A 15,997-nucleotide genomic window follows, 5' to 3' on the forward strand; every position below is an offset into this window, starting at 1 on the left:
TCTAAATTTACAAAAAATCTAAAATTTAACTAAATCTTTTATGATTAGTTCTATATATTAATTTTCTTACTATTATTATAGATAAAATATAACGTCATATCTAGTTGTTATTTTGATGATAGATCTTATTTTAAGATTTAAAGCAAATTTTGTTAGTTTTATAATTGAAATTTTATTTGATCTTTAATGGTACAAAAATATAAAAATTATTTTTCTTTAGATTCTGAGACGCTGTTTTCGCTTATTTTATTATCCCAAAGCACCATACAATAATTCAACTGCAAAATCAAGCTATTCATTCACTACTTCAATCAAAATTCAATGTATCGACTTCACTTGCACCGTTGGATGAAGGAAAAGCAGCTAAAGAAATTGTTGAGGGATCTATATTAATTAGAAATATAACTAAATTATAATATACAGCAAACTAAAATTTTCTCCCCTTCTTTTTTCGATTTACACTTTATGCAATTGAATCAAGAATTGAATTATTTTAAGCAATTGAAATTTTAGATTCAATCCATAGATTCAAGTCAACGCATGTTTGGATTATGTTTCAGCGACATGCATCCAATTTTTTCTTGTGCTGGAAGAAAGGTAGTTGACAGTGAGGGAACATGAGGAGGGAAAGCAGGATTTGGAGAGGGTCTTCGAAGTAATGGTGGTGCATCTAGACATTGGCAAAGATTGTCGAAACAGTAGTGATTGAACTGAAAAATTTAAATAATTGGTAGAATCAATTAAACGGAAGATATTATATTGATTACTTTTAAATAATTGTAATAAAAAGGAACTAAATCTAAAAAGATTAACAAATAAAAGAAAAAAAAATTACTAAACCATTAATAAAATATTGAGACTGATTTTGAAATTTTATTTGATGAATTTCCATTTGATGAATATCCATTTTTTGTTTTCACGATTTTTTGGACTTATTTATGCTCAACTGATAAAAACTACTCACCACTGAAGGTCTTTGCCGCTTCTGTTATGTTGAGAACATTTGCACGAGTCAAACAATCTGCATTGTAGAAGTCACTGTTGTCGTTCGAGATTGAAGATAAGTGTTTCCTCTTCAGCGCCAACGTCAGTTCCGCAGTAAACCTACGTTGGGTTTCTCTTAATCTGAAGGAGACGGTGACGAAAAATCTCCCAATTTAAACACACCTCAACGTGACATGATTACACCATTACACGAGATGACAAAATATGGTTGTTAATAAAATGCTCAAACAAGGAAAGTTTCGCTCAAATTGACAAGATTGGAGCCTTGCATTGCATCAAAACATGAGTGCCCGCCACGCACTATTCCCTCCTAGCTTCAATAGTGTATTCAAGTTTTTCCTGTAAAATAAAATCCGGTCAAAATAAATTTATTCAAAAATTGAAAAATAGTATTTATATAAATAATTATCTATAATTTATAGAACCTTTTAACTGTGAGATTAATATTAAAATGTAATTTTCATTAATAAGGACTTGTATAAACAAATCCTATCAGAGAAGAGTGTATCCAATCTAAAATTGTCAGGTAAGCGCCACATGCATCCAGAAGAGCTTATCGTTACAGTTTCTTGACATCGCTATCAAGTTAGTCAAATTGGACTAGTCATTCATTCTATGGTCCAATGTGCCACATATCTAGATCCTGAAATCCCTCTTCGTTCATTTTAATAGATGAGTCAGACGAACCTAACACAATCAATGCACAGATTCCAAATTCCATATTCATTCCAAACTTAAAAAATTGAAACAACTTATCAATGTTCTCTATTTCCCCCCATTTTTTCTGTTTCCATTAAATTACAATTGTATACCATGTAACCACCGCTCCCCCCCCCCCCCCAAAAATGACAACCGGGACAAACATCACTCACCAATCCCACATCTCAAGACAAATAAAAGATACAACACCCATTTTAATTTCTTCCGGCCAACACAACAGATCATGCAGGGGCAAATTCTCCTGAAAAATTGGAGAATGATAATAGATAAATAAAATAAAATATAACAGATAGATAATACACAACCAACTAGCCTAGCTAACAGACAGGACCTAAACAAAATGGCCCTCCCTATCACAGGCATTTACCAATCGTCTATGATACATTCACCATGTTCAACTCAAGCGGTCTCAAAGCTTCTTGAACTATTTCCTGAACTGATCTGTTACGTCGGCAAACATCTGAGAGCTCTTCAACAGGAACGGTAAGCCCATTAGTATCACCTCCGGATGCTGCATCAGAAAGAGCTTTTAGGAATCTTGATCGCTCCACATCTGTAACAGCTGTCGACGGAATTAATAAAACACTCTTTTTAGCCCATTCCAGCGCTTGCATCCCATATGATCGAGTTAATGCCAGTAGCGTATAAGATACCTGAGGAAGGAGCAGGTGTACAAAAGTTAAAAACGATATTGAAACTACATCGCGTCAAAAGTGAACATATGCAAATAGAGCCGGTCAACGTTGCATGAAAAAAAGAGAAATTACCACGTCCACTCGAGATTTTGGAAGTGCTCCCGTTAATGAAGCAACCAAAATTCTGGTGATGCTGGCACCTCGAGGAATAATTACACTGTCTCTTATTGGTATAAATTGCTCCCCCACAGAAGAATTCGCAAGATCAAAAATATCAGCCAAGAAATGCAATATGGAATTGGAAGCCTCCCTACAGAGAGAAACAGCAAAAAAGGGTAAAAACAATCACACTAAATAAAAGTGAGCCATTGAGCAGAGTGAAAATTAGTTACAACAGGATTTTTTGCCTCTCAAAATTAAATAATATACAAAAGGATCATGAATACACACAACACTTTTCCAAGAATGGATGATGCTTTCAATTTTTTTTAGTGAGAGAGAAAGACTATACCTATGCTGTACTGTGATGCCAATCATAGAGCAATCAACCAAAGAAGGAAAAACAGATGAGGGAATAAACAGTTGAGGACAATAGCGAATACACCTTGATGCCAACAAGAAACAATCATCGGCAATATCAGGACGGGCTGTGAATTCCTGCAGCAAAAAATACAAATCAGACATTAAAATACTATCAAGAGATTTGAAAGGAAGTGCGACAGAAAAGTCACTTAAATCACCTGAATATTTGTGAGAAGACGTGTTGTATGTTGAAAAAGCGCCTCAATCAAACTTTTCAGGTAGTCAGCACAAGACGGATCAGAACCAAATATCTGAAATGCAAGACACCAACCACCAAAGTTATGGCAAACAAGTTCATTGACCACACCATGAAGAGGAAGGATTTTGTACAACCTATAGTTGATGATGGGATAATTAGGTTATATCTACCAATATTTTCACAAAATAAGTCAATTTATCAGGAAAAATCCAGGGGAGTAATTAGTTCAGGAAGCAAGGACCACAAATAAGAAAGCATATACACGTAGAAGGGTACATGGAAATAGGTAAAGTTCGTTTTTCTTCATCCTATATAAGTAGAAAAAGAAACAGGGGGAATAAGGAAAAGTCATCGGAAAAGCATTTCCAATCACCCATATGTTCACACGTAACATAGCACAGCTGTTTGGACTCTGTTATTTTGTCTACATACCATGTTCTTCCTTCACACTTCGGTCTATATTTTTCTTAATTGGTCTGGTTTTGCCCCAGGTTCTTTGCTTTGTCTTTACACATCTACTTCAATTTGTTTTTATTTGAGTATCAATGTCCATAGAATAAAGTATTATCATCTATGACCATACCAACATTCACTATCCTGCTATGGTATTTTCCGGCTTCGCCACACCACACCCTGGTCAGGGACTGATAACCATGCACTCGTGTTTACCCAGGATAAAAAGGATCTTTCTGTAAAGTCGAGATGTATTTCTAATACCAACATCCACTATCCTTCATTGGTATTATTTTCCAGCTTGGCCACACCACACCCAGGTCAACGACTGATAACCATACACTCATCTTTACCCAGGAATCTTCGTTTGTAGTCAAAATATATTTCTAACAGCATTTTTTGCATGCAGACTCGTTCATATAACAACAAAATTACTAACACGCACATCAATTGAGCTAAAACCATATTACTTTTGGCAATATTTGGTTATTAGGAGCGGCCAGTGCCATGGAAACATACGAGTACCTTTATAACTTCACTTGAGAGATAAAGAAAGCATGGTTGGTGGTGCTGCCTGTATAGACTCTGAATCTCTTCCAGCATAGCACCAATTGTGAGCCCCATGAATCTTCCAGAAGTTCTGACCTACAAACAACGGATAGAATAATGCCACATGACATTCAATAATACAAACATGGCTAATTACATGTCAGCAGAAACACATTATAAACATAGTGTGATGCAATCTGATGAAAACTAAGGATGAAAACATGACAGATTTAGACATAGTAAGCATTGGATGAAACCACACAAAAATAGTAATGAAGAAAGTTAAGATAAATGCCTAATCCTAATTGAATGACTCTACCAACTGATGCCATTAAAATAACTTTCTTCACATTGACAAAGTGCAAATGGAGCTGAGTTAATTATTTAGCTTACTGCATATTTACATGCTCGGCAGAGAGATTCCATTGTTCTCATGTCCCAAGCACGACTGGGCATAAATGTCATCATAAAGATGTCTTAGACAAGAAATCTTCAAAATATAAAAGAAAGAAAATGAAGCAAAGAAAAAGAAGGGATGATAGTCGCATAAGAAATTAGGGACAACTTACAGATCAAAGATAGCCTTAAACATAGGCCATAGCCGTTGAATAGCATCTGCCACAACTTGAGGATGATTTACATATCTAAAAGCAGATTCAGTCACGTGTTGAGTATTGCAATAAATTGATATTAAAAAAAGGGTGGTGCTTGGGGCACTAAGACAACATCTATTAATTAGGGAACACACCTAAAGATGTAAGCAAATCTATCAATGTGAACTGTTAACTGACGAGAAGGTCTTTTACTCAAGCTTTCTGGACCTAGAGAAATAGCTTCCTGGTGCAGCAAAATATGAAATACAAAGCAAAGTAATCAAAAGATAATTTTATAACTGAAAAATCCCTGCAAATTAAACACTAACCTGTAAAGGAGTTATGACTGGTATGCATAACGCCTCAAGAGCTCTCTTAGCATCATCTGCAGGAAGTTCAGTAACTACCATACTGCAAGGAAATCGAAGATGTCCAAATCAATAGCTATCATTAAAAAGGTTGAAACAAATCAAACAATCCAAGATGTTAAAGTTTAAAGTAACCAAACGACCTTAATGCTTCAACCAGATGCAACGAGTCTTCAGCAGGAACTTTGAAACTATCTTCTCCATTAACTGTCTTATTGTAGATGTGGAACAAACCCTCTAAGCATCCACAAAGCTTTTTGCGGCAATCTGATATCAGAAAAAAATAATAAAGATTATTCAGATCAAATAATAAAAACTTTGTAAATCACCAACTCGCCACCTCCAGCAAGAGAAGAGCTCTTTGAGCTTGGAGGCGTTTTTATTTAAAAAAGTGAGAACAGATATGATTGAATTATTGACAACACAATCATAGACTGTTATTATATCAAGAACCCGATTAAGCTGTTGGGTTGAGAATTATTAAAGGCTTTATATCTAAACAAAATCACAAATCCAAGGAAAGAATAATTATTCATTCCATAAAATACTGTTTCAATTAATAGGTCAAAGAAAAAATAATAGAATTAATTAAAAGAAAATATCCCGTTCTCCACTTCAAATATTTTCCATTTTATTCATCTTCCGAAAAATTCTAAGAATTATAGCTGTTACTAGGTAACAAAAAAGTAAAATTAGGTTCCTGCAACACTTTATTGAAAAAAATAAATGCTTGCTTAACCAAGCTCATATCATAAAAACAAGAGTGTTTTCATCACCGTGTATGAAAATGACCAAAACAATGCTCTCCATGTAACACTTCATAATCAACCACAAAGTTCAGAAGCTTATTTGTTATATCATTGAAGGTAGACTGCCTAATCTTTTCCATGTCTGCACTGAACATTACTGTAACTCACCAAGCTAACTCTTCACCATTCCAAAAGATAAAAAGAAAGAACACAAATATACTCCAAGAGTAGTTGACTATACCATCACAAATGTGTCTAAATGCCAAAGCAGCAGCAGCTGCACAATCTTCAGATGTACCCATCCCATTCATTAGGATATCTAAAACCGATGGCAGTACAGACAGTCCACAAGACGCAGAATCAAGCCATTTTGAATAAGCTCCAATAGTTAAACACACTGGAAATAAAGCAACCAGACATGAAACGCATTTTACTAGTCAGGAAAAACATTGAAATAGAAAATTACAAGGAGCGGGAACTAAAAACTTCAGCAGGAAGAGAAATAAATAATACTTTTTGAAAAAAGGCAGTATAGACTTTACCTGTCTGAAGTAGTTGGGGTTGATGAGGAAGTTTCGGAAGCAAGGCCATGATCTGTATGAAGGCAAAAACAATTACTTAAGGACTTGAAAAAGAATGGAAGTAGACAGTAATATTGTACTAGCCAATGAAATATGGGAAGCGAGGAAAATTTGAAACACTAGAGGTAGGGGAAACAGGTTTTGAGGGGAATAGTACGCATAGAAAAAATGTACTTCATAGAAGATTAAGTCTTTAGAGATGAACAATTTAACACCTGAAGAATATCTTACAAAAATAAACGAAATCAAATGTGAGTTGGTCTAGATAAAGGAGGTGGGTGCAACCCAGCATAAGAAAGTGATAATCCAAGAGGAAAGTCAATAATGACCCAGGTTATTTACAATATATAAATCGCGAACACTCAGGTTCTTTGCACTAAGATATCCACAAAAGGATTTAAATACAGATAGAAAATCATCTGCGTAGACAAAAGGCTATAAAATTAAGGAAGTATTTTATAATGGATTAAAAGAAATTATTTGTAATATTTAGCAGGATAAAAACTATATAATACTTATTATTACAAATTTAAAGGTAGAGGCATACCTGAGGCATTACTTCTGCTTCAACAACGGACACATAATTTGATATAGCCCGAACACAAAATAAAGCAGCCTCAGCTGGTCGCCATTCCTTGTGTTCATTACTACCATGACCAGATACAGCCTAAACAGGGTGATAAGGCAGTTCAGAAAAAGTGAAAAGGTTTGGGAAATAACATTCATTTATTATTTAAACAAAAAGCACACATAAGCAGAAAAACATGGCCAACAGCAACAGTGTACTTACTGATAACGAAGTTAAGAGACCCAAAAAAGTTTTGAACGAAACTTATGGTAAAATTAGATTATACACAGGTTATTTACCACCACTACAAGAACATTATTTTGACAATAATGAAAGCACATTTAAATTAATCGCTCGCACCTCAAGCAGTTTCAAGTAAAGAATTTTAAGTGTGGCATCGCCACCAAGTACTGATGATGCATCTGTCAATACATCTGCAACAGCTGAAACAAAAAATTCCAGTCAGAAATATCATCTAATTCTGGTTGAAATACATGCATTAAGAAAGAATTAACCATCCGTAAACCATAATTAAATTACATTTAAATCATAAAAGTTGTACAGCATAGTATTTCAGGGCCATGGCCCCACAAAAACAAAATCATCACTAACTAAAATATTCAAAGAGACAGAAAAACATTAGATTTTAAAAGTAAATTGCTGTAATAATAGCATGTAGCCAACAGAAAAAGTGAGCATCCATTACTTCCATACAAAGGAAGAATTTTCAATAAGTCTTCAACACTAAACCTATTCCCTATTTTCGCTCAATGCAAACCCATGAAATTGTTTGAAATCACATTTCATGTTTCGAACTATACTGTAGTCATTTAACTTGTTTCACTATCAGCGTAGTTGTTCCTGATTTCCTGCATACGAGGAAATCCGGAACACGGGCAATCATTTTGACACTTCAACAAATCTGTCACCAAATATGACAAATTGTGAGAAAATGAAAAAAATTTCTAAACGTATTTGTATCTTTACAACTCACCAGTTGGAATTATTTGTTTATATTAAAACAGTAATGAGTTTTTAACATTTAAACCATTTTGAAATATAGTTCATGGTTACTGTTTTAGGGCACAAGAATATGCAAGGGAGAAAAGAAAGAATCCAAGAGAAGTAGAAGAGGAAAGAGATTTTGGGATCAGCATGTTAAGTGAGGCCACCATATACGACATAAATAATGTCAAGTGTGATAAATGAGGTTGTCAAAGTAATGAACGGCTTTTTTTTTTACGTTGTCATCTGAATAGCTTTACTTTGTAGCTTCTCTCCTAAACATCTAAAATGTAAATCAATCTAATGCACAATAATACATGATTACATAAAAGAGGAAAAATAAGCAGATACATCACAAGCACACCAACCCATTACCATATTTGGTCTGCTTAAATTCCTTAAGATCCTCGTATGAAAGGTCTTGATAATCTTCAGGATACTGAACCCGAAAGATAACCTATAAAAATCCATGATAAATGGAAGATAAGAATACTACTGGTATTCAGTCATGTCTTGAAATAAGAAGTGTTATGAATGAGTGACAAGCATTCAATCATATATTTTTCATAACGAAACAAGAATGTTAATGTTGCGAACAATTATGTAAATAAGTAACAAATCATATAATATTTTATTGTATACATATAATTACAAGCTGATATTAAGGTAACACAGACGGGAGCTGGAAACCATCCACTGCTGAGGGTATTTGACAGTTTCAGAGGAAATTTTTAGTTCCAACTTCTCACCAGTGATACAAGTGACTCATATGCAGGACGGAAAACCTGCAGCCTTCTATTTCTCTCAGCTTCAATGCAAGCTTCATTACCATATGAAATATAGGACTCCCTGTCAGATTATATAATAATCATATTTCTGGTTAAAGCAGTGTCAAGTAAACAGGTTTTATTTGAATAAACTCCTCCATAAACATTTCTAGGGAAAAAAAAGAAAAGAAAAATAAAGTTACTTCATAAACCAAATTTAATCATCTCCCGAAAATGCTTATAGAGAAATTTACCTAAACAAACCCGAAAGGACAAAAAATCACCTTTTGGTCAAGTTTAACTGAAGACTATGCCAAAAGTTAAAAGTCATAGAAGCAATATCATATTCAGAATGTGAAGCAACTTCCAACAATGCATGCACTATTAGCATTGATTCATCTGAACCTGGAAAATTCAGTTAAGACAATCCATACCCAATAAGTTCAACACAACCAAAAAGCATAACAAACTTGCTAAGACATCAAAATTATTTACATGGTGCACGAGAAAGCACCAATTCTTCTTTTAAAGAGAAACCAACGAAGTTTATGACTATGTACAAGTACCAGTTGCAATCAGTTCCACGTATGAATCACCCATGTCTGCAAATAACCTAGCAATTGCCTTCACATCTTCCTCATCCTAAAAAATAAGACTTGTAAGAAGTGTAGTATGCAACTGTCCCTAAAATATCACATTATCAGATACAATCGATGAAACACTGTCATCAGAAAAAAAAAACAATCATTTTTTAGGCCCATGGTCAATCAAATAGTATACAGTCTAGAACTGAAATCCTTAAAAAGAATTTTGGAACAATATTTTATTGGTTTACTTGAAAAAGATTAATCTGAATAAGAGAAGATTTTTATTCAATTCATTAATTTGAAACACTACATCAGCCTCTATACAGAGAAGTCTAATCCTAAAGTAAAGATTAGAAAGAGATATCTAGAAACTTCTAACCGCTTCTAACAACACACTTAATATCCTACTGTAGGTTATTAACTAAATACTTATCATTCCTAGCTTGCATGAGATTATGAAATCGTTGAATAGAAAGACCTTTTGTTAATAGACCTACTAAGCTGAAGCCCGGATGGGACACAAGAGGCGGTGATAAGGCCACTATCCAGTGTCAATTTTTTTTATTGTTTAGTCCTATCATGCTGAACTAAATTGTGAGCAATGTTATTAGCTTATTTATAATCACAATAAAGAGTTATAGATTCTTAAAAATTCTCAAGATCATTCTGAATAATTCTCAGCCATAAAAATTCACACCCCATGTGCCACCACAAAAAAATACACCTCTGCACCAGACCTTGCATCAACATTTTGTTTTTTACTTCTCCAAGTCTACAAAATTCCATCCAAGAACATGCAATATCCTGAGGTGGATTTCCTACATGTGACGGACCTTGCATATTTTGCATCAGTGTACATATCCATTTTTTAATTTTTCATTCTTCTTGAATAATAATCCCCTTCTTAGACTTGTCTTCGAATATACAAGGATTTTGTTACTACAATTCATTAACTATAGTTTCTTCTGAATCAACAGGTTTAATATTGAAATGATGCTTTTTAAACTCTTACAACCTATAATATATATATATATATATATATATGTGTGTGTGTGTGTGTGTGTGTGTGTATGTTAACCTACACTCTATTTTTAGGAGTACGCTAGCAAGTTATAACTACAATTTTCTTTAAATACAACCAAGGTGCAACTTGCTATCTTCTTTTGAAAAAACAAATGAAAATTGTAGCAAATGCATATAGGGTTAGCTAACTTACACATACTTATTTTTTTAAAAAAGTTAGCAAACTACAACTGCAAATTCTTTAAATACACTCAAGGTGTAACTTCCAAAGTTGTTCCTAAAAATCAAATGGGTGTAACTTATATATGTATGTATGTACGTATGTGTATACACACACACACAAGGCTGGCATGATTCCCTAGGTATTTGGTAATCACAGCATGCCTCTAAAACAATAGCTCATACTCCCAATCAACTAAATCAGCACCACTCATACTCCCAATCAACTAAATCAGCACCACAACACCGTTGCAAACAAAAAACTAGCAGCTTAAATTTCACATTACTTTTGACTATAGTCAAGTAAATGCCAGAGAGAACAGAATCCATAATACCACAAAGAAAAAATGTCCAAGTGTGCTTTGGAATAGGTCAATCTCTCATGCCCCAACACATGGAGATGGTATATTAATAAAGTATAAAGTATTTACCTTTGTCGAATCACTAAGCTGGGCTTTAAGATTCATAACTTGAGGTACAATGACTTGAATTAAGGGCATATTTGCAGAAACACCATCAATATTGCCTGCTGCCGTGTAATGTATTAACTCGGAAATCACTACAAAATAGCATTCCCACAAGAGAAAGAATATTATGTTGCGAAATTAAAAATACAAGGAAAGCAACACCATGACTAAATCCCAGGTGACAATATAAAAGGAACAACAACAGAAATAATCAAATGGAGGTAATATTACTTAAACTTAAGTGAGCAAATAAATAGCTATAAATTTCTATTATCTTGTAAGCACTTTGTTATAATTGATGGATTATGGAACAGTGAAAATATTGATATAATGATAATATTACATAAACACTAACCTACACTACGTGTAATGTTATTCTAGGATAAGTACTAGTGTAATACAATCATAGCAGAATGAAATGTGTTTGACACATTGTAAAGAGAACAAATGATAATAAAAGTAAATACTATAAAAGTAAAGTAAAATATAGTCAAAGCTTTTCATCCCACCATAATCATATAAAACTAGTCTCCCAATACCTTATATAGGATTACAATATGCATTCCAATTCCCATATTTCCCACTATACGCATCCCCAGCTATCACATTCAGCACTTCCCAACCAACAGCATTTCCTTGCACATGAATCATGATCATGAACCAGTTGCAGCAGATGAATGTGTTTTCTCCTTTTATACATCTTAGGAGAAATACTCAAAGGAAGTGGAAATATGACACCACCAAATGCCAGTATATTTCACCAAGACAAAAAGGAAGGCAAATGTAGAATCCTTGATGGAAAGCTCATCATGAAGATTTAAAACTCTCTACCATTTGACTCTTCCACTTTTCTGGTCATAATGTAATCAATTTGGTCATTAAAGATTTTAGAACTGGAATCAAACCAGGGTCAAGGAAGAACCAGTTCATTTTAAAATTTTATCAAGCTGCACAGAAGAGTTTCCAACAAAAAAATCGAGCTCAAAGGGAATGTAAGTGCATGCCAGTGGTTTTTTCCACTACTGAACTTCCTCCATTGCTAAAATTTGCTTTCGTAAGAACTTTTACCTCTTCCATGGAAGAAGACAAGTATTTTTACTTGAAAGGATTAATATGAAAGAAAGAAGACTTTTATTCAATTCATTAATTTTAAACAGTAATCAGCCTCTACACATAGAGAACTCTAACCCTATAGTAATAATTACAGAGAGATCTCTAGAATATTCTAACAACTTCTAACAGTACACTTAATATCCTACTAACAAGAACTTTTATTTTAAATTCCAGAATATTATATGCAAAGCAACATTTTTGCTGGTAGATATTATGTATTTAACCATTTCATTTAAGATAGTATATGAGTGTCTCGGCTTTTAAAGTTAGATTGACAATGAGGCCATGTCATGCCTCCTTATCAGAACAATACTCCTAAAAGTTAAGGCTATAATATACTAACAATAATTAATATTAATGTATAATAGCATTAAACTATGTACCCATTCTAGCTAGTTCATATACATTAAATTTTCCAGCTTGTCTTTTGGACAATAAAAAGGGTGGTCAGGGTTGCAGTAGATCAGTACTGCACTTGCAAAATCATCTAAAACCCATAATAAAATTTTATATTTATTGATCCTACAATCGTATTCTTAGCATATCTACATCTATCATAATGTGTGCCAAGAGGGATCAGACATGAAACGTGTGTATATCAATAGTTGTATAATATCACTTTGACATTCACTAATTTCGTTTTTCGCAAGGGTTGGTAAAAACGCAGTATAAAGTATTACATGCATGATTGGGATATATAACAACAAACAAACAAAATGTAAGATGAATGTCTCCCAATTAACTTGTTATACCATTTACAGATGCTTCTGAAAGTAACTCGGAATTCAAGCTTGATAATGCTGTGAGAACTAGCGGATGAGAGCTCAGAACTGATCCCGGAATCCTGGAGGACAAAAAATTCATCAGCCAATTGAATCAAATACTTTTTCCTCACTTGAGAATATATAACTAAGATAGTTCACCAATGTTTCACCAGGTTGTAATAAACAGCGACAAAATACCCAAGCCTCTTCATTTAATTTATGAATGCAAAACTAAAACCCATTACCCTGCCCTTTTAGATATGCTACGCACACATTCTATCATTTTCACTTAACATAAAAGTCTATATATGTAGAACTCGGATAAAATAGCAAATCCTTCTGCAATTCCTTCATGGAAAGCCAACAAATTAAAACACATGCATACATAGAGATAAAGAAATACCAGTAAATCTTAAACTGGGGACAACAGCTTTCATGTTAATACGATAAAATCTTACTCTCAATCATTATGTTTAAACGAGTCTTCCATTAAACAATTACAACTGATAAAACATTTGATAACAAAAATTAGATGCTAAGCAGAGAAACTTAATACCCATGCTTTAAGCGAAGCCACGAAGCAAAGGCCTCTAGAACCTGGAAATTGTAACATAAAAATGTCACCATAAGAACCTTAGCTCAAAATACCTCACAAGTACTACATCTTGAACAGTAAGTGATGATGAAAATGTATTGCTCACCTGCTCCTTAAGTTCAGAAATAGTCAAACAAGCTGTCAATATATTAAGAGCAACTTCCATTTGAGATGTAAGCTCTTTTTCAAATTGGCGTCGCCTTTCTGGGCGTGCTGCTATCTTATAATTTAATACTTCCTGCATATAACGATAAAATATGTGAAAGGGCATAATATGCAACCCAAACATTCAAATTGTTAACAAAACTTACTATAATTAAAATATTTTGTAAAAAACATATATAGAAGAATGCATGACCAGTATGAAATTATGATAAATACTAAATAAACAACAATATCCAAATCCGACAAAGCAGCAACTTCACAAATTATAACAACTTAACATTTAGTCATTCAAAGTTCAGACATATGTCAAATTAATAAGATGAAAAGACGACGCATGTTCCTTCTTCACCACTGATGTCAGCTAGTATACCTCTGGTAGAACTGTAAGTAACTCCAAGAATCCCGGTATATATTCTGGATGGGAATCCATCTCATCCCTAAGCCATTTGACTATACCACCATCCCCCCAGTCTTCTGCAGGGACGTGCACTGCCAAGGCAGCCACTGCAATGCTAATCTACAGGTGCAGCTCATTTTGAACCAAACGGGAACATTAAATTTCCATATAAAAAGAACACTGACAAAAAACAAACAACAAATAAGACAGAAAGGTTTAAGGGACGTTTATATCGCACCTGTGTTCTGACTTTTGGAGGACCCTTGTGGAACTTTTTCAGCAATGTCTGCATTAAAAAAACTATCAAAATTAAATCATATAAAGTACTGTTTCTACTTGAACGTCTGTGTGGTCATGGATGGGAGTCCATAAACCAATCAATTTTACCCAGGGCATGTGACAAAACAAAAGGATATATGCAATCCTTTGAACTGAGAATAAATCACGCATTCAAAATCTTAAATAAACACCATAGGAAAAGCACCAAAACTACACAGACCCTCACTCACATTCAATGAGTCACGCAATGGCCGAAAAGCTGTGGAAGGGAGTTCCTCAAAGTCCCTTTGTACCTAAACCATACCAAAAACAAGTACTCAAAACACAAGAAGAAGAAGAAAAACTCAGGGCAAGTATTTTGCATTCAGAAACCAACATCCAACATTCTTATGAACTTCACATCAACAGGAATAGAAGAACAATGAAATCACCTTGCTTCTCAAGGTCTGAGAACAAAATATTAAGGTTTCTAGATTGCTACTGGGATCATGAAGTAAATTATCAGCCACCTGCAGAGATCAAAGTAAGAAACATTTGTGCGGTAAGTTTGAAATGTTGTCCCTGCTTCTAATCATAGAGCTCACAATTCAAACAAATAAAGCAAAAAGTCTATTTGTCCTCAAAGAGACACGGAAATAGAAACATTCAATGGACACAACTAAACTCTCAGAGAAGTTCATAGTTAAAGAACCAACTACAATCATCAAATCAAATACCGGAAACGAAAAGCAACAACAGGACAATTATCTAGTCATTCAGAGAAATCAAATCGGGGCACAAGACCGAGAGAAAGACAAATCCAAGACCAAAGTAAATGAATTGAGGAAACAAATAACGGATTAAAGAGAGAACCTGCCAGGCATCCAAAGTTCTTTGGAAATCTTGGAGATAGCGATCGGCTTGCATGCGCACCGCATCATCAGGGTGATGGTACAGTGCATTTAGGGCTTCCTTCACAGTGTTCTGAAGGTCCATACTGAAATCGAAACCAAACAATAATCAAATCGAATAGGTGGCGCCGATGGAGAAAGAGGAACCAGAGTGCAATCTTTCTCAATATCTCTCTTCTGATTTATGAGAAACTTTTCAATTTGGAGCTCTGCTCTGGCACTACGTTTGAAAGGAGAGAGTAAGGTTTGTTGATAAAGCGACGAAAGGGGTTTTTGGCGCCCGGTGAGAAAGGGTTGGAGTCTTGCTTGCTTTGAGGGGTTTGATCAATCGTTGATCAGCGATCCTGGACGAAAATACTCTCTCAGCCGTTTGATTCATTGACGCTTAGGTCAACTTACATGTCCTGCACTTTTGGCCAAAGGTTAAAATGTCTGTGATCTGGACACGTGGCTGTAATTATTTAAATTGGAGACATGGCCCAGTGTAAACTGTGTGAATCCTTCTTCAACCGCGGTTGTTGTTTGTGTTTTTTTTCACCTATGGTTTTTTCACTTCTTTCGCATTTTCTTTGAACTTAACTTTGATGGCAACAACTTAATCAGTGTTATTTTGTATCAGTTTAAATATATTTTGTCTTTTTTCTATTTATGTTTAAAATTTTGATACTTTGGTTTCAAATTTTAAAATAAATAAATATAGTTATTCTTAGTGCAAGTTCATCTT

The 15,997-nt window shown here is 34.2% G+C and overlaps 1 protein-coding gene across 4 annotated transcripts; it reads right to left on the reverse strand.

Annotated features, from left to right (window-relative positions):
* Positions 1-364: 364 nt before the first annotated feature.
* Positions 365-15,576, reverse strand: LOC108344895 (transportin MOS14). 4 transcript variants are annotated; one of them, XR_008248956.1, is made up of 29 exons: positions 15,236-15,576; positions 14,815-14,892; positions 14,614-14,676; positions 14,343-14,390; positions 14,078-14,224; positions 13,649-13,780; positions 13,504-13,544; positions 12,936-13,027; positions 11,035-11,162; positions 9,341-9,416; positions 9,059-9,179; positions 8,757-8,856; positions 8,383-8,464; positions 7,363-7,445; positions 6,982-7,101; positions 6,396-6,447; positions 6,095-6,250; positions 5,248-5,371; positions 5,066-5,147; positions 4,892-4,980; positions 4,713-4,787; positions 4,537-4,591; positions 4,120-4,239; positions 3,101-3,193; positions 2,872-3,017; positions 2,493-2,670; positions 2,093-2,378; positions 965-1,344; positions 365-710 (listed from the first exon to the last, which is right to left on the reverse strand). XR_008248956.1 is itself a non-coding variant. In XM_017583454.2 (28 exons), exons 1-27 carry the CDS (start codon positions 15,356-15,358, stop codon positions 2,100-2,102), a joined length of 2,883 nt encoding a protein of 960 aa, XP_017438943.1. In that variant the 5' UTR covers positions 15,359-15,576; the 3' UTR covers positions 1,900-1,966; positions 2,093-2,099. The 4 variants fall into 4 exon arrangements, 3 of the variants coding, with proteins under 3 accessions (XP_017438943.1, XP_052733806.1, XP_052733814.1); XM_017583454.2 differs by lacking the exons at positions 365-710; positions 965-1,344 and adding an exon at positions 1,900-1,966; XM_052877846.1 differs by lacking the exons at positions 365-710; positions 965-1,344 and having other exon boundaries at positions 1,900-2,378.
* Positions 15,577-15,997: the final 421 nt, after the last annotated feature.

The sequence above is a fragment of the Vigna angularis genome, chromosome 1 (genome assembly GCF_016808095.1).
Source record: "Vigna angularis cultivar LongXiaoDou No.4 chromosome 1, ASM1680809v1, whole genome shotgun sequence".
NCBI classification, from domain to species: domain Eukaryota; kingdom Viridiplantae; phylum Streptophyta; class Magnoliopsida; order Fabales; family Fabaceae; genus Vigna; species Vigna angularis.